Source organism: Microplitis demolitor, chromosome 3, assembly GCF_026212275.2.
Source record: "Microplitis demolitor isolate Queensland-Clemson2020A chromosome 3, iyMicDemo2.1a, whole genome shotgun sequence".
NCBI lineage: Eukaryota > Metazoa > Arthropoda > Insecta > Hymenoptera > Braconidae > Microplitis > Microplitis demolitor.
The window spans coordinates 24,238,131-24,261,596 of NC_068547.1; the positions used below are offsets into that span (position 1 = coordinate 24,238,131).

The window sequence follows — 23,466 nt, forward strand, 5'->3', positions numbered from 1 at the left end:
AAAAAGTCCTAGAAATAATTTATTTTGTGAGTTGAGACCCATGTGAGTGTTGGTAGCCATGGGTATAGGATATTCTCCATGAAGAGTAGCCCGTAACTTTGCTCCTGTTGGGAATAACCCATCACAATATAAACGTTTTTTATTCATTATGATGCCCTCTAGTAGGAAAAGCCATAAAAAGTCCTAGGAATAATTTATTTTGTGAGTTGAGACCCATATGAGTGTTGGTGGAGATGGGTGGACATGGGTGAAGACGATTCTCTAAGAAGAGTAGCCCGTAACTTTGCTCCTGTTGGGAATAACCCATCACAATATAAACGTTTTTTGTTCATTATGATGCCCTCTAGTAGGAAAAGTCATAAAAAGTCCTAGGAATAATTTATTTTGTGAGTTGAGACCCATATGAGTGTTGGTAGCCATGGGTATAGGATATTCTCCATGAAGAGTAGCCCGTAACTTTGCTCCTGCTGGGAATAAACCGTCACAATATAAACGTTTTTTGCTCATTATGATGCCCTCTAGTAGGAAAAGCCATAAAAAGTCCTAGAAATAATTTATTTTGTGAGTTGAGACCCATATGAGTGTTGGTGGAGATGGGTGGACATGGGTGAAGACGATTCTCTAAGAAGAGTAGCCCGTAACTTTGCTCCTGTTGGGAATAAACCATCACAATATAAACGTTTTTTGTTCATTATGATGCCCTCTAGTAGGAAAAGCCATAAAAAGTCCTAGAAATAATTTATTTTGTGAGTTGAGACCCATATGAGTGTTGGTGGAGATGGGTGGACATGGGTGAAGACGATTCTCTAAGAAGAGTAGCCCGTAACTTTGCTCCTGTTGGGAATAACCCATCACAATATAAACGTTTTTTGTTCATTATGATGCCCTCTAGTAGGAAAAGCCATAAAAAGTCCTAGGAATAATTTATTTTGTGAGTTGAGACCCATATGAGTGTTGGTAGCCATGGGTATAGGATATTCTCCATGAAGAGTAGCCCGTAACTTTGCTCCTGTTGGGAATAACCCATCACAATATAAACGTTTTTTATTCATTATGATGCCCTCTAGTAGGAAAAGCCATAAAAAGTCCTAGGAATAATTTATTTTGTGAGTTGAGACCCATATGAGTATTGGTAGCCATGGGTATAGGATATTCTCCATGAAGAGTAGCCCGTAACTTTGCTCCTGTTGGGAATAACCCATCACAATATAAACGTTTTTTGTTCATTATGATGCCCTCTAGTAGGAAAAGCCATAAAAAGTCCTAGGAATAATTTATTTTGTGAGTTGAGACCCATATGAGTATTGGTAGCCATGGGTATAGGATATTCTCCATGAAGAGTAGCCCGTAACTTTGCTCCTGTTGGGAATAACCCATCACAAAATAAACGTTTTTTGTTCATCATGATGCCCTCTAGTAGGAAAAGCCATAAAAAGTCCTAGAAATAATTTATTTTGTGAGTTGAGACCCATATGAGTGTTGGTGGAGATGGGTGGACATGGGTGAAGACGATTCTCTAAGAAGAGTAGCCCGTAACTTTGCTCCTGTTGGGAATAAACCATCACAATATAAACGTTTTTTGTTCATTATGATGCCCTCTAGTAGGAAAAGCCATAAAAAGTCCTAGAAATAATTTATTTTGTGAGTTGAGACCCATATGAGTGTTGGTGGAGATGGGTGGACATGGGTGAAGACGATTCTCTAAGAAGAGTAGCCCGTAACTTTGCTCCTGTTGGGAATAAACCATCACAATATAAACGTTTTTTGTTCATTATGATGCCCTCTAGTAGGAAAAGCTATAAAAAGTCCCAGAAATAATTTATTTTTTGAGTTGAGACCCATATGAGGATGAATGAGGATAAATGGGCATCGATGAGTATGACGATCCATGAAGAATAGTCTATAATTTTACTCCTATTGGGAATAACCTATTACAATATCAACGTTTTTTTGTTCTTTATGATGTCCTTTAGTAGGAAAGACCATGAGGATGAATGAGGATAAATAAAAATAAATGAGGATGACGGTGATGCGACCGATGATCCGTTTTTCGTTTGTTATATATATATATATATATATGCGTTTTCTCATAATTTATTAAAATCTGTTAGTACATAAGCAGAGAATAAGTTTATCGATTTAATAAGAAAATAAAGATATCTGTTTTATCGTTATTTTATGATTTTATCTAACATTACAATTGTAATAATAAATACAATGCTTATTAAATTTATAGGGTACTTTTGATATATACATACATATATGCATTGTATCGGTATAAAAATTACTTAACAAACGACCAATGTATAAATCTATTTTCTTAAAGTATTTTTTATAAAAATATTTGTAAGTATATAATATTTTCTTTTTTTTTTTTTTTTTTTGCAATATCATAGCATTATATGCCGTATAGTACATAGAATTACATCAGTCTACATGCTTTCTTTCGACTTTGATCAGAAAAGATAATCCTTTCTCTTAATTCTTATTGCACGGTCATTGTCTTTTTGCACATTTACACATCTAATTACATTGGTTCCACAATATAAAGTAGTAAAATAAATACAAATAATATTTTAATTAATTACAGATATCACGGTCTCAATATAAACTTACATTTAATTGATTGATTATTTATCAAAAGACTAGTGTAGTGTTTAAAAAATAACATAATATTTGCACAATCAAATATATAATCTAATTAATATTATTTAGATTTCATAATTGTAATATCAAAACATTAAATATCTAGTTGATTAAATTTAAATTTCATTTATCACCCGTTTGTATCTGATATATATATATATATATATATATATATATATATATATATATTTATATACCATCATTATATTACACATTTCAATTATAATGTGATTTTTGTGTATGTATTTATAGATGAAATGGACTTAAAAGCTTACAAAGAGATAATTAGTATTTTTTATACAAAATATACAAATAGAATATGTGAAACAAAAGTAAAAATTATCTTTCACATCCATACGACGTTCTCTTTGGATACGCGCATTATAATTACTGAAAGCCTTTGATATGCAAACTACAAACAATTGTAGTGTATCATCATCTGTGAGGGCAATTGATCTCTGTTTTTCGAAACAAACGACAATGTATTGATCGAAACCTGAAACGAAATAATAAATTTTCAATCAGCATTCTTAATATATCCTTACAGTCATAAATAATAAACAGGATATAATTATATGTATATATTGTATATTTTAAAAAAATTATACGCACAATTTCTCAGAACATAAATACTTTTTTCTATTCGATTACTATGCGCGTATATATATTTTGCTGTATAACGGCAACGCTGAATTCACGCACGCAATTATTATAATAATCACGTATGCACACAGACAGAGTGAAATGGAACAGCTTGGAACGGAAAGTAATACTAGCAATTCAAGATAAGTAAGTTAAGTTATATATACGTAATCAATAAATAAGACAATACGAGAAAAAAATAATGCCGGTCTAATTGTTAAATTAAAATTATAAAAGAATTATAACAACAGGACTATTAATCATAATAGTATTTTTGTCAATAAATACCTGTTTGGATCATCTTTAAGGTCAAAACCGTCAATCTTGACGATATTCCACTCGACTCTGGGGCCCTTGGAATAGCTGAATGATATCTATGGAAATAGTAATTGATGATTTGAATACATGCCAATATGGAATATTTTCTTTTTTCTTTCAAGTATCTATAGACATGCAACCTTATATTTGTTGTAGAGTAAGGATAAAAAATTGAAATACCTGTTCGTGAAATGTATCGTTGTTGAGAAATTTCATCGGTTCAAGATGGGAGTGAAATTGTTCGACAACCGTTAGCTGTTTTTTCAAAAGATGTTCAATTATGTAACCCATTGTCACGTCATCGGGAAGTCTGATTCGATCACCAACCGTAATAAATTTTCCACCTCTGTAAAAACATGTCGAAGAATTATTATTTAAAATAAATTTATAGTATTTTCGTGATGAAAATGTTAAAAAATTTATCATATGTCCTAATGAGTTTAGTAAGTTCAAAAAACGCCATCGATTGAAAAACTGTAAGTATAAAGTGATATAATATAGCTTACAGATCGATGGCTGGGCAGCGTCATAATGCTAATGGCACCAAGTATTGCAGTTTTCAGCTCACAAAAAGAAATTTTATTAATAGTACTTTTTTAATCAATATATCAGAAAAATTTTCAAATATACATTATGAGAAAACTTGTTTGAAAATTTAAGTCAATTAAATGTTTTTACGATAAGAGATTTAGTAGATTTCAACAAATATAATTTATTTTGAAAATTATACTTCATATTTTAACTGCTTGATGAAATTTTTTTCTGTACCATTAATTAATTTTATAACCTTAGCCATTTAATCAATCATTCAAACAAATTGATTTAATTAAGAGACATGGATAATAATAATACTAACAATGTTTTTAAGTTTTAAAAATTTATAAATTAATTTTTAAAAAATGAAATTTAAAATTTTTTTTTAGTCGTTTTTACGGAGATAAAAATTTTCATGGTGCCAATTAAAAGTGAATTTATGAAATAAATAGTCGAGTGTGGTGGTTGCCGGTTGCCGATTGCTGGTTGCTGGTTGCCGGCGACACGCTTAATTAACATTTTCTGTTTGGATTGGGTCGTCCGTTTGTTTGTGCGCTGGCGGAGGGACGCAAGCTCATTAGCAAATACCTCAGTCGGATTCTCGATCGTCTCAATTCTCCCTACCTCACCCTTTTATACCCGAGTGTGTGATTTGGCCTCGGTCGGTTATATCTACAGTGATGGTTCGTCGTATCTTAGAGGTCTTTTTAATTGGCCAGATTAGTTGTTTCAGCACCGAAATCGCCTCGTTCACTTCTTTTAAAGAATAGCTTATTATTATTGAGTACGCAATTCAGTAGAGCTCTCTGTCGCGTAGATTTCAAGCGCTTTATACTATTTTTATTATGTATCTTTTCTGTTGCAACCGGTCGTTCGGTCTCTCATCTCATCTAAGTTCTCACCGGATCTGAGAGAACCGATCGCGTCCTTTCGGCTTTTCTAACATAAAAGTCAAGTAAAAAAAAAAAAAAAAAAAAAAGAAAAAGAAAAGAAAAATAAATAAAATAACAATCTGAACCAACAAATCCACTGAGAATATCGGCCTCGTTAAAATACCAACCGTCGAAATCGAAATTTTGGGATCAAGTACAAGTTTAGTTTAGTATGTCCGTCTGCCTGCCTCTGTATATATATTTCTACATTAAAAACTACGTTAATAATGTGACTTTGACAGTGTCATCGCATTGCTTTTTGTAAATCGTTAATAAGACCCACCGAAACTCAACTCTAACTTACTTTCGTCACCAGTTATTTCACGTATTTTAGTAAACAATAATAATAAATAAAAATCAGTTTTATCTTATAACCCTATCAACTACTCATGGGCGGCATATATAATATAAGATCACTATAACTTATCAATTCCATTTAATTAATTAAAAAATGACAAATAAATTTTTGTTTGAAATACTAAATAAGGCTTTTTATATTGAATAGATTTTTTATTAAGGATAATTGACGGTTGTCAGCAATAGCAGAATAGCTATAATTGAGCAAAAAAAAAAAATATTATTTTTATAAAAACTAGTTGAGGCAATAAATTAAAGTTGTTTAATTTAAAAGTTTATTTGCATAGACTTTAAAATTCATGTTGACAATAAATTGAAATGTCTTGTTCGATATAAAGAAGTACTTGAAACGTGCTTCGATTGACAAGTATCGTCTGTATGGTCTGTATATACGTATTACCATTAGGTTCTGTACGTAATTATGTTGTAAGTCTGCAGAAAGGCGGCAGGCTTAAAATGTTGATCCACAGGATTGGAGCAATGTCCTTTTTATACATATAATATCTGTTAGTAGTTATTTTCAAGGTGATTCTTGCTTTGGCAATCGCAAAGCGGAACGGTCGACGTCTCCTCTTGTTCCTCTTGTTCCTCTTGCTACTGCCACTGCCACTGCCACTGCCACTGCCATTGCCATGTGTATACTTGAATAATCAACTTTAACATTGTGTTGTGGTGTGGCTTTTAGCTTGAGGGGCACAACGTGAGAACGCGAGCGGTCCTCCCCTTTATTACCGACTACGTAACTTGCTTCGTTGCCCGTGATAATTGCCACCGTGAGGAAATACCACGTCCGTCAGAAAACGTAATTCTGCGCTGATAATGTCTTTTTTTTTTTTCACATTCAATTATAGAGGCTGCATGTATATCATGTTAATAATTCATTAATACACCTTGCGCATATGTTGCCAATAACCTTGAATTTTTATTCAGTTGTTTTTTTAATTTTTTAATTTTTTAATGCACTCATGTCTCTTAATTAATTAAATGAAAAATATTAAACTTTTATCGATAAAGCTAAATGTACCCACCGCAAATCCATAAGTGGTTATAACTATTAAAATATCTGCGGTAGACAGGTTTAGCTTAATTTATTTACTCCGATTGAATAATTTAAGTAAACCATTAACAAAATAGTTAATTATTTTTAGCCAATAGTCATATGTGCGCCTTTTTGAATTCTTTTTAACAATCCTTATCAAAAAATACAATGCAAATAATAATACATAATACTGTATTAAACATATGTTTATTCTGTAGTTCCGCAAATAATTTGCCTAGATGTTTAAAATTTTTCTTTTTTTTTCTTTAAAATTGAAATGTAGCCGCAAACGATACATAGAAAAATAGAAAATCCACTGAAAATGATAATGCAAACCTATCCCTTGTATTTTTAACACCATTATTAAAATTACATAAAACTCACCCAGCTACAGGAACCATTTTCAGTGCCAGAGCTCTACTGATACAAAAACCTGCCCCTCCAGTTGCGAACCAAAATTTAACTTTGCGCTGTAACAAAAAAATTTAAAAAAGTATTATTAATTTATGTTTTTAACTAAAAATAATAATAATAATAATATTAATTATTATGATATCTTTACATCAATATATTAAAGTTAAGCCCTTGTGAGTTAGCGTATATGGTTAACCCAAATGATGAACTCAAGCTCACATTAACCGATAGCATCATCCAATATGAGACTAAATATACAATCCGGTTATTTGCGAAAGATGGTATGATCCAATATATGATAAAATACTTGTTTTTAATGTTTATACTTGTTACATACGAAACTTTTTACATTTTATATTAATAGACTTTTTTTAGTGTGTTACGGTATACTATAACGAGGTAATAACCGAATTTTAAAAGCTCAAATAAGGCCGCTATCACAGAAATTTTTGCAGGCGCAGATATTGCCCATTATAACTTTCGTTAAACAAATACAGATAGTTTATCTCGTGTATTAATTTTGAATACATAGAATATGTATATTTCTGTAAAAGTGTAATTATTAAAAGTAATATAGTGAAAAAAAAAAAAAAAATAATAATTAAATAAATAATATTATTATTATCAAAGTTATAATGAAGGTAGTGTACGTGCAAGAACGAAACTATAAACGACCTAAGCGAAAGAGCAAAAGTATCCATCTCGATGCAATGAGAGTAGCAACAGGAACAGTAACAGCAGCAGCATACCTTAGAATCCAAAGAGATATAACCGCAACGAGGCCGACACGGGTCATGAACACACACCAGGTTTATTTTCCGTATAGACATCCTTTTTATTTTTTTACTTTTTTTTCCATATAATAGCTACATTTCCTATCAAAAATTGTTCGCTTCAACGCACCCTGATTATATTAGTTATTTTAATAATATTTAAATTTTTCAGTAAATGGATTCGCGTGCATGACATAACTTATATAAATATAATGTTATTATAAAATATTAACTGAGTGAATAATAACTAATACTAAAACAACAAGATCAATAAACTTTGTATGGATTAATGTAATGCAGTAGCTTTTAAACGAAACCAAGAATTCAATGACATTGTTATTTTAGTAAGTTAATTGGCTATTTATATTTCCCTGTTTCATTGTTATCATGTAAACCAACATCAATATTTTGGCTATTATCATAAAAAAAATCAATTGAGTATTAAAATAATGAAAAACAATGCTTACAAATCGTTTAGAAGGTTCAGCTAAGCTTTCGTGTTGTCTCATAATTTCCAAAGGTGCTGGTATTGAGGGTCTACCAAGATACCAATCTTTCCGAGGATTGTAATTGTCCAGTAACCGCAAAAGACGTGGGACGTTTACATAATTATCATCATCAAAATGACAAAACCATCTGAAAAATAACATAAATATTGAATAATTTTTTTGATTATGAATGATTATAGTTATCATCTCAATAAGAATATAATTTAGAGAAAATCGATATCTTTTATGTATAAATGATGATTTAGAAAAACTTTAGAAGCAATAAAATATATACGAATACCAGCTGTTTTACGATCTGTAAAAAATAATAATGTATAAATCCTTAATATTTTATGCTTTGTAAGCAGGATGATACCCCGGTAAATACCCTTGATATATATATATATATATATATATATATATATATATATATATATATATATATACATTTAATATTTAAAATATTAAAAAATTATTTTTTAGTAAAAGTATTTGAATATTATACATTTATTGAGAAAATATCGATATAAATAAAATACGAATTTATTATGTTGGTATATAATATGATTGACAGGATAAAAGTTTGAATTAAAAAATTTTTTAGTTATACATAGTAATATTCTGCAATAGCGAATGCATGGGGAGTGGTTGGTCCCGTCGCTACCGGAAGAAGCTCGTTGACTATCGCAACAGAGTTCATTGGTACATCCGCCACCGCCACCGCCACCACTACCACCATCGCCATCCTAACTGCCACGATCTGTACCCTCACCCTACCCCAATTCGCTCGCACGTCGCACGTCGCACATGCAAAACTAACTTGTTTAAATTCATTTTCTTAATACATTTTAGCGCCAGCTATATAAAACTACTTATCAGTACTATATTTCAATATAAAATTATACTTTTTCACATATATAACAATAAATAAAAAATATTTAAGTTTGATCGCCAGACTATAGGATGTAATTCATCTGAAATTTATTGTTTATATCAAATATTGATATTTCGAATGAAATCGTCATAGTTATTATCGCTGAGTAATCAAATATATTCTGATATAACATACATATATTTAATGATAAAACTATCAGGTAACAATAATGTAATAATTATTTTTCATGGTTGTTATTATTATTCATTCAATAGATTTCATATCGAATGTGGTATTAAATTTTGCTGTCTACTTTCACTGTAATTTTTTTTTAAATGACTAATGCTTATATCAAATTTCAAGTGGAATAAAAATCATAATACCGATCACGATTAAACTGGATTGATATATACATATATAATTTATGATAAAGGAATAGTATAAAAAAATAAAAAAAAAAAAAAAATATCATTAGAATATAAAGTATAAAAAATATTATTTTGCGCATATAAAGGATGTCGAGTGCACAGCAAAGACGCAAAATATAATATAAGGGACAATAAGGAGCAATGGGGATTGAAAATATCAGGGAGAGAGGGAGGCAACCAACCGCGTCATACGATCGCTAGTGAGGCTAGTGAGGCTAGTGAGGCTAGTGAGACTAGTATCAGGTGCAAACCAGTTCCTGCACGACCACGAAACCACACCGTGCCGGGTAAATCTTCAAATAGCGACATGCACGCAACTCATATCATGGACCGAGAGAAACTCTTAAATATTTTGCCATCTAGATGAAAAACAAATGTTGTATGCGTCTGCTCGTGTATCTCATCATCTTTTATGTATATATGTATATATACATTATTACAACTCAACTTTAATGCCCTCATGCGAATGAGGATGATGCTGCTTACATATTTCTTTTATATTGTATTGTATTGTACTGTATATGTTATTTTAATCTGCATGCTATAATATCCATCAATACTCTTTAACTTTATCTGCAGAAAATTATTTTTTTATATTAATTTTATCAATCGTTATGATATTTATAATAAAGTCATAAAAGACGGCTCTTAAGAGTCATATAATAACACATGACTACATAAGTTATATTATTGATGGGTGTGCTATACTTATCGGTCACATATGCCGTCGACTTGTTATATGATCAAGCGCCGCGACACGCTTGTGTCATTCATTACGTATTTTATATACATACATATATAAAATAAATTTATTGAACAAATTAATGTATATACATGTAACAAGATATATTATTCAAAAATTTTTTTAATTTTAATATTAATATTATTTTCAATAAAAAAACTTTTGCTGTCAAAATAACATAGTTATCAATTAAATTTATTCCCTTGAGACGAATAAACTTTTTTCTTCGGCATATTATAAAATAAATTACAAGTGCGAATACTAAAAATTATAATAAAACATATTATATATGTAAATTGAATATGAAAAAGGTTTTGGTTTCTTTTTATTAAAAATAAAAATAATAATTTTGATTGGTGTTTTATGCATATGTGAGTAAAGGTCCGTGTGATGAGTATTATAAATGATAACAATGTGTCAGGAATGTAATAAGAAAAAAATAACTCGAGCAACTAACTGCGCTGCCTGTCGGAGGTATTACACAAAAAAAAAAAAAAAAAAAAAAAAAAAAAAAAAAAAAAAAAAAAAAAGTGGTGTACATTCAGGAAGAGTTGAGCGAATAAAAGTAAGGGATATGGCATCTCTTGGTCTTCTCTAAAACACTTATTACGTGACATTACCATGCAACGGCTTACAAGTCACGCAAGATCTACTCCGTGGAATTGCGTACCTTGCCGCTACACGTGTATTTTGCCGAACGAAAAAAATAACTCAAGTTTTTGTTAATTTTTCATCCGGTACGAATAATATATAACATACTTGATATATAATTATAGTATAGCTGTTGTCATTATAAATTTTATTATTATTATTTATATCGACGTGGATAAAAAAAAATAAATAAAAATTTATATGAATACAAATATCATGTATCAGGATAATCGTTTTAAAATTATAGAGGTATTTATTAAATTTTCTAAGAATAATTAATACATACTGGAAAAATACTATTACCAGTATATATTAAACTTGTGTTATCTGAAAATTTCAAAAATCAATCAACCAGCTTTTATATATATTTTATATGAAATTGTGTTAATAAAAAAATCTATTTTTATACTTATTAATATAGAGCATTATCACGTTACACACAATAACCACCATATATATTTATCTATGAAACCGCCGTAACGTTAACTATAAAAATGTATGTGTGTGTAACCCGCATGTGATATTTGAAACACTATACCGTCAAGCGTGTTCTACTCACACATTATATTTTAAATTTTCTCTTTTATTATATATACATCATATATGAACGTATTACATAGACATTCTTAAGCATCTTAGACAAGATCAACGACGCATGATTAAATCACCGAATATCGCACATCCCGATTACCAGCTGCTATATTTTAAATTTTTTTTTTCTTTTTTTTTTTTCAATTTTCCATTTATTTAATAAAATTATTATAACTATATTATTTTTTTTTAATAATAGTAATTATCGCAATATATATGAATATAAATATAATAAGACTTGTTCTTACTTTTTACCGCTTTCAAGAAATGTATCCAGCTCTACAGACATCTTGCAGCACAATGCTCTCCTATTGTGAGAAGATGAGCATTTGGTATTGATCATATGACCATCTAGAAATAAATTTAGAAAAAAAAAAAAAAAAAGAAAGAAAATTGTGATTAATTACAAATTATCGGCGATCTGAATTTTTACGGCATATAGTACATTATAAGAATTCGATTTATCTGGGCGAGAACTTGTGTAACTTACTTGTTAAATTCTGAAAATGTGGATCGTCACGATCGGTAAAGAACCACGTCTGAAATATTTAAAAAAAAAAAAATTAATTATTTTTGACGAATAAAGTTTTTAAAATGAAATGATTTTTTGTAAATCATCTGACATTTATATACATGCATTACTTCTGTCCATTTAAACATCTGTTTATTGTATGCCGTAGTTTTTAGTAACGAACGTACCACCACCATCATAATCATTATGATAATTATTAGTAACACGGATAAGATGATTCACCGAAAAAACCTCACATATTTCAGCTAATTTTTTAATGCGTATAATTGTCTCAATTATCCCATTTATTTATATAGAATAAAGAGGAAGAAGAACTGACGGTCGCGTTAAAAATATCATCACCATCATAAACATAATTAATTACAACTTTTAAGTTGATTAATATATATTTTACCATATTATTATAATTATTATTATAATTATAATATACAAAAGATAAAAAAAAAATGTTAAACAAAGTTTTTGTAAATTTGGTTGATTTAAATGATATAATGAAATAAAAACAACAACTGGCCTTAGGATATGACGCGTGCTGTACAAACCTGATCTTTGGCATCTTGAAACCACGTGGTGATTATTGCCGGTAATCGGGAATGATGATAGTGCCGTGTAGTTTTAACACTAATAAAAAGGTCATTAAGGTTTGTTGATAAAGATGTTGTTGTAACTGTTGCTGTTGCCAGTGAAGGTGTTAGAGTTGTTTCTTCGACGTCGATTACCCTTTGCACTGGAACATTTACACTGTGACCATTAGTTAATCCAATTAAATTTTCTTCAGGCCACTGTTTAAAAAAATAAATTACATTAATAGATTTATATATTTTTTAGATAAATGATAAAAATTATCATCATCACCTGTTGACGTGACATGACTGGGGATATAACCGGTGGTGACAAAACTGCCTGATATATTAATACGGTTGCATAAACGGTAACGAGTACAAATACAAGGGCCCGCAATCCTCGTCTTGTAATCGTCCGAGGCATTATTTTATTGATGGTGGTGGTGATGGTGGTGCTGGTGCTAGTGCTGGTGCTAGTGCTGGTGGTGGAGGATGTAATGATGTTAATAGATATGCCACCATCCAGCAGCACGCCAACACTTTTTACAAATTTGTAATTAACCAGCCCACTACTGTATTTTTGGTCCTGGCGGGAGCCGTCACGGTTTTCCACTCTGTCGAGCATTAACGATGATGATGATAATAACACTAGTGGCTCAACATTTTTTTTCTTTTTATTTGAAAATCTACTGCAATAACTGCAATAACTGCAATCGCTACTACTAACTGACGAAAACAATAAAAACAATACACTCATAACGTACTCACGCTCACGCGTCCAACTTACAACTAACAACTAACAACTATCACAACTATCACAACTATCACAACTACTTTTTACTACAGCTTTACTTTTATCTGTCCCGATCAACAATATATTTTATTATAAGTTTCTACCAAATATATAAATATATTTATTAATGATTTAAAATTCATCGAGTATTATTATGTCATTTAAGTAGTGTCATCAGTCAATGTTGTTGTTGTTGTTGTTGTTGTTGTTGTTGTTGTTGTTGTTGTTGTTATTATTAAACTTATAACTGACAAAAAAAATAGTTTTACGATGAATTATTGTTATTTTTTTCATCATCTTCATCATTTTCACTTTGTTTTAATAATAGTATTTAAAGTAATTGATATTTACACATAAACATATTAACTGTCACAAATAGTTGTTGTTATTATTATTTATAATAAAATTTGGATACACTGGTTGTTAAATTGCCCATCACTATTTATTATTTAACCTACTGGAATTAAATAACAAAATAAAAAAATGATTATTAATTGACGATAATTGCAACAACTGATGAGTGTTGACTGGATGAAAGCAACGAAGCAACTGGCCACAACTGGCAGCTGTTGGTTGCTAGTCTGCTGCAGTCTGCTGGTTATTGGGAGATTGGGACTGGAGTCTTGGGACACCAAGTAAAGGGACAGTTAGTTAGTTGGTTCGAGTGGTTCGAGTTATACACTGGCTGCTATACAAGTATTATATATATATATATATATATATGTATGTGAGTAAAGTCTAAAGTGTGTAAACCTGTAAACATTGGCAGGACTCATGATATTGGTGTTTAGTTGTGATGGTCTGCAGGTGGTGGTATTGGGTGGTATAGCTATATGCTAGTTGTGTGTAGAGCACGCTAAGCTGATCTGTAGAGTGTACAGAAAAGAGAATAAACATTAAGATATGTAAAATTAAAACACTAACATAAGTATAATAGTAGGGATATGAAACGGTGGTTGGGGCGTTGGGATGTTGGAAGGGACCAATGACCATCAAGGACGTTTTCAACAACATGTGTGAGAGAGAGTAAGAAAATCCATTCTGCGCATGCGTTCACTTAATATATTTTTTGAACGGTCTTGTGATAATTTTATTATTATAAAAGCTTAATTAATAACAATTAATTGTATTCAACAAAATGTTTATTATATTGTAGGACACATTTACATAGCTAGTTAAATCTATTAAGTATAGGAATATGTGTATATATATATATAAATATGTACATTTGTACAGTAATAATAATAATAATAATAATAATAATAATAATAATAATAATAATAATAATAATAATAATAATAATAATAATAATAATAATAATAATTAAATGTGAATGATAATCACAACGCGTGTCACATCAATGTAATTGATATTAACTTATTAAACACTAAATGAAATACATAATAATTATAATAATATTATTAATGAACGCGATCAAGGCTTATGAGATAATGATAAAAAAAAAATATTTGAAAAAAAAAAAAAAAAAACACAATTTCTTCACGTTGCTTTACGACGTAATAATACAATACTGTTATATAATTTTATGGCCGGGCCCAGTCGTAGACCTAAGAGTGATACCAGATCTTCTTGTGTCAACATTAGAAATGCTTCACCATCGATACTCTAAAAATTACCAAAAAATATTATATTCTCATAAGTATTATTGTTTTAATAATTGTTAATTATTTTAGTATGTCTTACATGTTTACGGAAAATGCTGCCTACTTCTTTGCAATTGGGAACACTTGCAATAAACTTAATTACTTCTTCATTGGACCATCTTCGAGGATTAGTATTCTGCTTAGCGACTACACGATTCAAAGCATTACTGTGTTTAGCCCATATGTGTGGAGCATCTGGTAGAGGATTATATCCAGGATTGTAGACAGATTGATAAATTTCAGTACGAAGTTGCTTGTCCGGAATATTATTAGAGCAATATAAATTCGCAGTTGAAGCAGGTGTCCCAGTTGCCCCCAGTGTGGTTGTATCCGTGACAGGCAATGAAAAATTAGGTTCTTCAGAAACATGCCGTCTAGATAATGAATTAATTAAAATTTATAATACAACAAAAATTAATTGTTAAAATAACAATAATTCATTTTTTTTTTTTTTTTTTTTTTTCATACTTTTTACGACGTTTTCTTGCAGGTGGCGGTGCTACATCGTCATCGTCAGTTTGTCCCGCATCACTGTGATGATAATTGTGCTTAGAAAATTTTTTCGACCTACAAGTGTAACGTGGAAAAAAATAAAATATGAATGCATATATATAATATATTTAATAAATAATTATAAACAACAAACCTCTCTGATGTTTCCAAACGTTGATCAGATTCATCATTTTCATAATCCTCGTGTTTTATATCTTTTTCTAATTTCAATGATTTACAATTTATTGGTGAATGTTTTCCCGATTTATCCACAGAGGTTTTCATTTTTTCCGATTTTTCAATTTTCGGTATTATGTCATACGATGGTGATGATGGCGAATCTTCATCATAATCACAAATTTCATGCTTAACATTGAGTCGATCGGATACCATTCGAATTTTATGTAAATTTTGAGCAGAGTAAGGACAACCTGAAGCTGAGTTATGTGTAGCGAATTTAGGTCCTTTGACGTGACCAATACCTCGACAACCAGGAGTACCACATTCTGTACGTTCATTAAGCAATTCTGGAGCTAAATAGAAACAAAAAAAATTTTTTTTTTTTTTACAATTAAAATAATAATAGTAATAATAATATTATTATTGTTATTATTATTATAACTTACTTAAAGGGGGTTCTAATGGATGTCCAGTTTTTGAGCACCAAGTCATTGGATGTATATCTGGTGAATCATCATCAATCCAGTAAGAATAACTCTCTTGCCATCCATCAAAGCGAATTTTTACCCTGTTAATAATTATCATTGATATTGATTTATTTTTTTAGATAAAAAATTTTAATTTTAAATAAAAAAAACTTACATATGGTCTTTTACATCTTCAATTGTTGCTACTCGAATTAGTTGTGGAACTCGTCGATCAACTGCTTCCAATTTCATTCCTCGTTTAAAACCTAAAGGAGCTCTTTGCTTGAAAGCTCTAGCAGGTGCCGCAACCGAGCGTGTCTCTCGTAAATATGCATCCCAAGTAAATGATTTAGAGTCTTTATAATCTAAACGTAAAAATATATATATATATATATATTAGTTATTAATTAAATAATTATGTGTAAAAATATTAGTAATAAGTAAATAAGTTTACGGTTTGGTGGCGTAAGACTGTGTCCATACTGATGACACCATCCTACAGGATGAATATAAGGTGAATTTGGATAAGCCCAATAATCATAAACTTCATCCCAAGAATCAAAGTGCACAAGAATTCGTGAATCCATAACACCAGCTATACTTGCGACGCAGACCGAAGGCGAGTGCTTTCTATCTACTGCTTCTAACTTCATTCCAACTCGGAATCCAACTGGTGCAAACACCGTCTATTTTTTTTATTTTTTTAATTTAATAAATTAAATTACTTTATTTTATATTATAACAGAGTTTAAAAATTAATAAAACTTACACTTTTATGATTCGCAAAAGCAATTTTTGGTGCTGGAGTTGCTTTACAAGTCTTAAGGTAAGCATTCCAATTAAAATTACTTGGAACGTATCCTTTTGGTGGATTTAATCGATGTCCGTGTTTTTCCGACCAACCAACCGGAAAAATATCCATACTGTCAGCATTTACCCAAAAATCAAAATTTTCAGGATATCCATCAAAATGCAAACGTATTCGATAACCTATTGAACAATTAAATTAATATTTAATATAATTTGTATTATTTTAATTATTTATAAATTTATAAATTAATAAAACTTACCAACTACTTCAAATACTGTTAGTACACAGTAACGTGAAGGATGTTCAGGATCAATTCCTTCGAGCTTCATACCGACTCTAAACAAATTTTTTCCATACGGAAACGGATCTCTAAATAGTTTAAGTGGTGCTGGCTTTGCTTTAGTGTACTCCAAATATTTAGCCCATGAAAAACCGTGTTTTCCTGTTTGCCAAGGATACTAAAAAATTTAAAAGAAAAAAAAACATAAATATATATTATATATACCATAAAATATTTGGTAATATACCTTTGGTTCTGCAGCAGGTTCATTACTAGCGTTACTACCACTTTGTCGACTCGTTTCATCCAAGTTATTAATAGATGTATCATCATCTGATTCAATCTTTGGCGTCAGTAGTGGAGGATCATTTTTTATTTCAATCGGTTCCTTTCTATTATCTTTCTGTTTATCTTGTTGTTCTTGTTCTTCGTGTCCTTGTTCTTGTTGTTGTTGTTGTTGTTGTTGTTGTTGTTGCTGCTGCTGCTGCTGCTGTTGTAGTACTTTTGCTGTTTTTTCTTGCAATAATTTTTTTCGCTTTCTTTTTGCTTTTAAATCTCTAGATATCATATTTAACAAAATATATAAGCAATTAAGAAAAAAAAAAAAAATAAATAAATAAAAAGAAAAAAAAACGAACCTAGCTTCCTTTTCTCGACGTAGTTGAATTTGTTTATTATCTTCTATAATTTCAGAGCACGCTGGACTACAAGATATTGGACTTTCAAATTCGGCGGCCAGTCCATAACAACCACAACTTTCACAACAGTATAGGGTGTCATTTGAAGGTGCTAAGGATACAGCAGTACGACTTTTTTTATCTTCACCTGTTCATATGTATTATAATATTATATAATATATATACATATATAGTATATAAAAAGTGTATTATGTTATTTGTAAATACATACTTTTCTTTTCGGTGGTAACAGTGGTTACGGTAATTGTTGGTGCTGGTTTGAAAGAATTTTGGGGTGATAAACAGACATTTTCCTTGTCACCGATGTTGTTGTGTTTATCTTGTTTAGAATTATCCTCATCAACGACTTCCATTAGCCCAAACTCGTTAATGCAAAACTACGCGAGATGCACATAGAATTCAATTTAAAATATATATTTATATGCGATTATCGATCTCTATCTACAGAGATATTTTTTACTACGCGTCTTATAAACTAAATTAGCAAATATAATTTTTATTGTCTACTTTTACTAGTCTAAATAGAATAAGAATTGATAATTAAAAAAGATAAATAATAAAATTACCTTAAGTGTACTTCCAGGTAAACTTCCGACACCATCTTTCCATTCCAAAGCTTTGTTTACGTCAAAATTTGGATCGTTGTGATGATGACGATTGTTATTATTATTATTATTATTATTATTGTTGTTGTTATTATTATTATTATTATTATTATTATTATTATTATTATGATATTGAGTATTATTACCATTAAGTTCTTCGGTGTGACTGTTGGATTTAATATTTTGTTTATCGCCATTTTTCATATTTGAATTAACATTATTTGAAGATTTAATCATTTCAATTTTAATATCATCATCTGTTGTAGCAGTATCGGCAAAACTATTATCATTTTTATTATTAATATTGCTATTGATATTACCATTACTAATATTATTATTTTTATTAGATTTTCCTATTTGACTTGGAACAACTTTAATTAAAGTTATATCATCGTCATTTTGAGACGGTTTTTTATCTCTTATATTTTTTCCCAATAACTGGGGACTATTTAATTGATCAATTATTTCACTGTCTTCAGGGCATTCTCTTGTTTTTGAAAGATTTTGTTTTTTTGGCCTTTTCTCAGTAGTTACCCCTGAGCCTCGTAATAAAATATTGCTAATTGTTTTTTTTCTTTTTTCAGTATGGCTTTCATCAATTTTATTACTATCATTATTATTTGGTATCGGTGTAATGACCGCTGAGTCAGGATTTTCGGTGATTTTAATTCCATCTGACGATGGTGGTGATGGTGATGAGAATGATGATGATGATGATGATGATGATGATGTTGATGTTGATGAACTGATATTAATTCCAGTACTTTTATTTAATAGATTGATTTTTGTTATTGGATGAAGAGGCGGAGGATTAATTGACGATGTTGACTTAGAAGATTCTCGTAATACTTAAATTAAAATAATATAATAATTTATTAAATCATCACGGTGAACATTTGCTTCAAGTTTATAAAATAATGTTTCAATAAATTTATGGCTTACTTGTTATAGCTCCTTTACTAGTGTTGTTGCTGCTGCTGCTACTGCTGCTGCTGGTGGTGTTGCTGTTGTTATTATTGTTATTACTTATCTCTACACTACTATTGACTTTTCCACTGGTCACTTTAAGATTAAATACATTTTGTTGTTTTGGAGATTCTGTGATACCTTGCTGTGATATAGTTACTGGTAACAAAAAATTAGTAACATTTTTTACTTGTGGTCCTACTGCTGATGTCGTTGTCGTTTGGCCAAGTATTGGTACTGGAGCAATTACCAACTTTTGTTTTGGTAACAGTGTCTGGTTAGTTGAACTAATTCCTATCAATAACAAAAAATAATAATTATAAATAATATTATTTTTATTTACAAGCTAAATACGGGTTTAGACTAATCACCTGTTACTGTTGTTGTTGAAAGTGGTACTGTTGATGTTGATGTTGATGAATCCATTATAATTGACCGATTGTCTCGCGGCTTTATGGATTTATCAAGTGTATTAATATATGATAAATTATTATTATGTTTTCCAGTTTGTTGATTATTTATCTGATTATTTGGTGAAACTGGCGGAAGTAATGGTGACTGAGGCGGTGGTGAGGGTGTTTTATTTAATGGCAAAATTTGTGCAGGCTTTCGCACTAATATGTGCTTTTGTACTTGAGCAGAAGTTGGAGTTGTAGTTACAACACTAGCTGTTATAGGTTGTCTTATTACATAATGTTGCTTATTTGGAGACAAACTAATTGTATGTGGACCTTGTATAAATACTTTATTTTGAGCAGTAACAATCTAACGAAAAAAAAAAAAAAATAAATAAATAAATAAATAAAATAAAATGATTTGAATAAAAAAAAATTAATGTTTTTAATAATATCTAACAAGCATGTAAATACGTAGCTAAATACTTTTAACGCACAGGAAAAAAAAAAAAAATAAATAATAAAAATTTTAAATAATTTACCGGAGCATTAATGGGATTAATGATGGTTGTAGTTGATGTTGTTGAGTTTACTAATTGTAAAGTAGATGATGGTATCTGCTGATTTAAAGGGGTTGAATGTTGAATTTTATTCGGTTGAATGTATACAACTGGTACAACATGTGCAGCTGCTGCTGGTGTTGCTGGTGTTGCTGAATCATCATCAGTTACTGCTGATACTCTCTGCTGTAGTATCTCTGAGTTTGAAATATCCTCAACTTGAATTGTTTCTTCCATCCTGTTCATAAGTGTGCAATGTGCAATGTTAAAAATGAAATTTTATAAAAAGATAATTACGAATTTTTGAATTAAAAGATACCAGTGAAAGTGATTGATATAAACTGTATACATACATAATTAAACTAAAAAAAAAAGGGCGCGATTACTGAGAAATATATTTTAGTTATTGTTACTTAAAATATTACGAATGTAATTAATAACTTTACATCTTTATACAATAAATAAAATAATAATTTAAAGGTAAAGAAAGCTTAAACTGTTAAATTAGTTTATTAGATTGGTCGAATCGTAAAAAATTAACTAATAAAATAAGTCAATATCTTTTATATTAACTACATCACGTACTATTATTGCTTTTATTCTCTTTTCTCCCACTACACTTTATCTGTTATAGCAAATTATATATATTATTGAAATAAAATTTTATTATAAAAACTAAAACTCATATAATCATCATTAATATTAAAATTAACAAATTACATCTTGTTCTTGTTACTGCCTACCTTTTATTTTATGACAACATAAGTATTTGTATATCTATATATAATTTTTTTTCTTTCAAAGTTTTGATTTAAACACTAAACTCGTGTTGATCACATAACTATAATATGTATATGAAATTCGTAAAAAAAAAGAAAAAAAATTATTTAAAAGTCTATTAAATAAATTTTTAATTGAAATAATATTTTATACTTAATTGTTTGTATATTACGATTAAAATAACTTAATTTTTTTTCATTTATTAAAAACGATTGCTTTGCATTTACATATTACTTTATATATGTAATTAATTTTTCTCTATTAAATTTATTATTCCCCCACTAGATGACACTACATTTCATTATATATAGATATAATTTCCTATAGATTGTAAGTGAGCTGACTCAGCACACCCTACTGACGATACATAACAACTAAAATTTGAATATAGTTTTTCATTGTTGGTTATCTATAATTTTTTTTATTTAAATTATAATTTTATAAAAATATTTTAATACTGAAACTCAAATGACAAGTATCATAAATTAATATATTTAAAATAAAAACTAATAACTCGGTATTTAAAAATTAAAATAAACTATCCAACGTTAAAAAAATTTTTTATCTATAAATTTAAAAAATAGCTATTTAAATACTTTAATATAATACTTTACTACATATTACTACATAAATCATTATTTTACAATTGATACATTTTATTTGATATGACTGTTTATCACATAAATAAGCATACTAGTGATATAATAATGAAAATAAAATTAACAATCCAATGAAAAATAACTAATAAAAAAAAATTGAGTCGATTAATTGATTTACTGAATGTTAAATATAAGTAATTTTTAAATATGTCAATTTTCTGATGTAAAGACTAAATAACATGAACTAAACGTTTACTATAATAGTAGAAAACCTCAGTGAAAATCTTTGAGTTTCTCTCAGTTTTTCAGGTTTTTCACATCCAAATGGTGGCACGCACATACATTTATTTACTTATTTACAGATCTATAGATCTACATATCCACAGATACACGTGTAACTTGATTATTTTTTATACTACCAGAAAATATATTATTTTATTTATTAATTTTGTTAGTAATAACAATCTTACTAAAAGTTATCTAATGATGAATAAAAATTTTATTTCTTATACTACGAAAGTATATTAACTATTAAATATATATTAAAATAATATATAAAACAATGATTAGTCCTAGATCATGATACATCATGTAGTTTTTATAATTTAATAATCTTGATATATTTATTGTAGTAAAGTATGCACAATTTATACTAAAGTCATAATCTATTATATTACAAACAGCTACAGATTATTATATTATATTTATATAAAAATATAATTTATTATTTACTAGTATATGTTGTATTTCGCGCTATGCCATTATTATATACAATTATAACGCTTAAGCAATTGCAAAATTCTAAAAATAATCAATGCCAATTTATAAAAATATATTTATAGTATTTTGTTATTGTTAGAGAACTTATGCACTATTATTTTATAATGTTTACAACTATAATTTAAACAATTAAGTACTCACATTTTGAAGTTATCAGTCGCCATCGTTTGTAACTATTGTACATACCGAACATATACACACTAAATAACCGATACAAATGCCTAAGTACTTTGTGTTAAATAATTAATGCGCATGCGTTTTTCAATCTTTATACACTACACCACTAGGGGCATGTTCAGAAACACACTCTGGAAGAGAAAATATTCAAATCCTGCGTTCAGAAATATCCTCTAGTCGAATCTGAGGTGCGATTTAACATTACAAAGGTACCAATTACACCTGGATAGGTAATTCTTCACCTTCAGAGTATAATTCTGAACACGCCCTAGGACCACTACTACTAACTACTACTAATTACTCATCATCCCCATCAAAGTATTTTCTACGAGTTAAGATTAAAGCCGAATTTACATTATACTCAAAAAAAAAAAAAAAAAAAAAAAATATATATATATATATATATATATATACCTTGATAATAATATAATACTGAGTAACAGATATTTGTTGTTTCTTTTTAAATAAACAAATAAAATATTTATAGGAAAAAATTTTTAAAAATACACATCAAAAATAAAAAAAATTTTTTTCTAATTACAAGTAATTTGTTTATAAAAACATTAAAACTGTCGGATGTATGATACTTAAAATTTCATAATTAATAAATTAATAATGTATAATTTGTATTTCTTGTAAACAATTATATAATTAAATTAATTTAAACAACATTAAGTTACGCGCGTATTTTGTTT

At 29.1% G+C, this 23,466-nt stretch overlaps 2 protein-coding genes across 5 annotated transcripts; both read right to left on the reverse strand.

Annotated features, from left to right (window-relative positions):
* Positions 1-2,830: 2,830 nt before the first annotated feature.
* On the reverse strand, positions 2,831-13,976 carry LOC103571993 (fringe glycosyltransferase). Its single transcript, XM_053737268.1, has 9 exons — positions 12,817-13,976; positions 12,504-12,743; positions 11,920-11,968; positions 11,678-11,780; positions 8,123-8,291; positions 6,853-6,938; positions 3,787-3,952; positions 3,577-3,662; positions 2,831-3,142 (listed from the first exon to the last, which is right to left on the reverse strand). Exons 1-9 carry the CDS (start codon positions 13,279-13,281, stop codon positions 3,082-3,084), a joined length of 1,425 nt encoding a protein of 474 aa, XP_053593243.1. The 5' UTR covers positions 13,282-13,976; the 3' UTR covers positions 2,831-3,081.
* Positions 13,977-14,488: 512 nt separating this feature from the next.
* LOC103571995 (lethal(3)malignant brain tumor-like protein 3) lies at positions 14,489-23,072 on the reverse strand. Of its 4 annotated transcripts, none has more exons than XM_053737141.1 (18): positions 23,014-23,072; positions 22,736-22,902; positions 20,418-20,673; positions 19,852-20,245; positions 19,457-19,774; positions 18,476-19,362; positions 18,121-18,286; positions 17,850-18,036; positions 17,459-17,768; positions 17,191-17,389; positions 16,890-17,110; positions 16,575-16,806; positions 16,296-16,485; positions 16,100-16,221; positions 15,628-16,006; positions 15,450-15,548; positions 15,022-15,355; positions 14,490-14,943 (listed from the first exon to the last, which is right to left on the reverse strand). In XM_053737141.1, exons 2-18 carry the CDS (start codon positions 22,756-22,758, stop codon positions 14,818-14,820), a joined length of 4,443 nt encoding a protein of 1,480 aa, XP_053593116.1. In that variant the 5' UTR covers positions 22,759-22,902; positions 23,014-23,072; the 3' UTR covers positions 14,490-14,817. The 4 variants fall into 4 exon arrangements, with proteins under 4 accessions (XP_053593117.1, XP_053593118.1, XP_053593116.1 ...); XM_053737144.1 differs by having other exon boundaries at positions 18,476-18,525; positions 18,661-19,362; positions 22,736-23,067; XM_053737142.1 differs by lacking the exons at positions 22,736-22,902; positions 23,014-23,072 and adding an exon at positions 21,179-21,430 and having other exon boundaries at positions 14,489-14,943.
* Between the last annotated feature and the right edge of the window lie 394 nt (positions 23,073-23,466).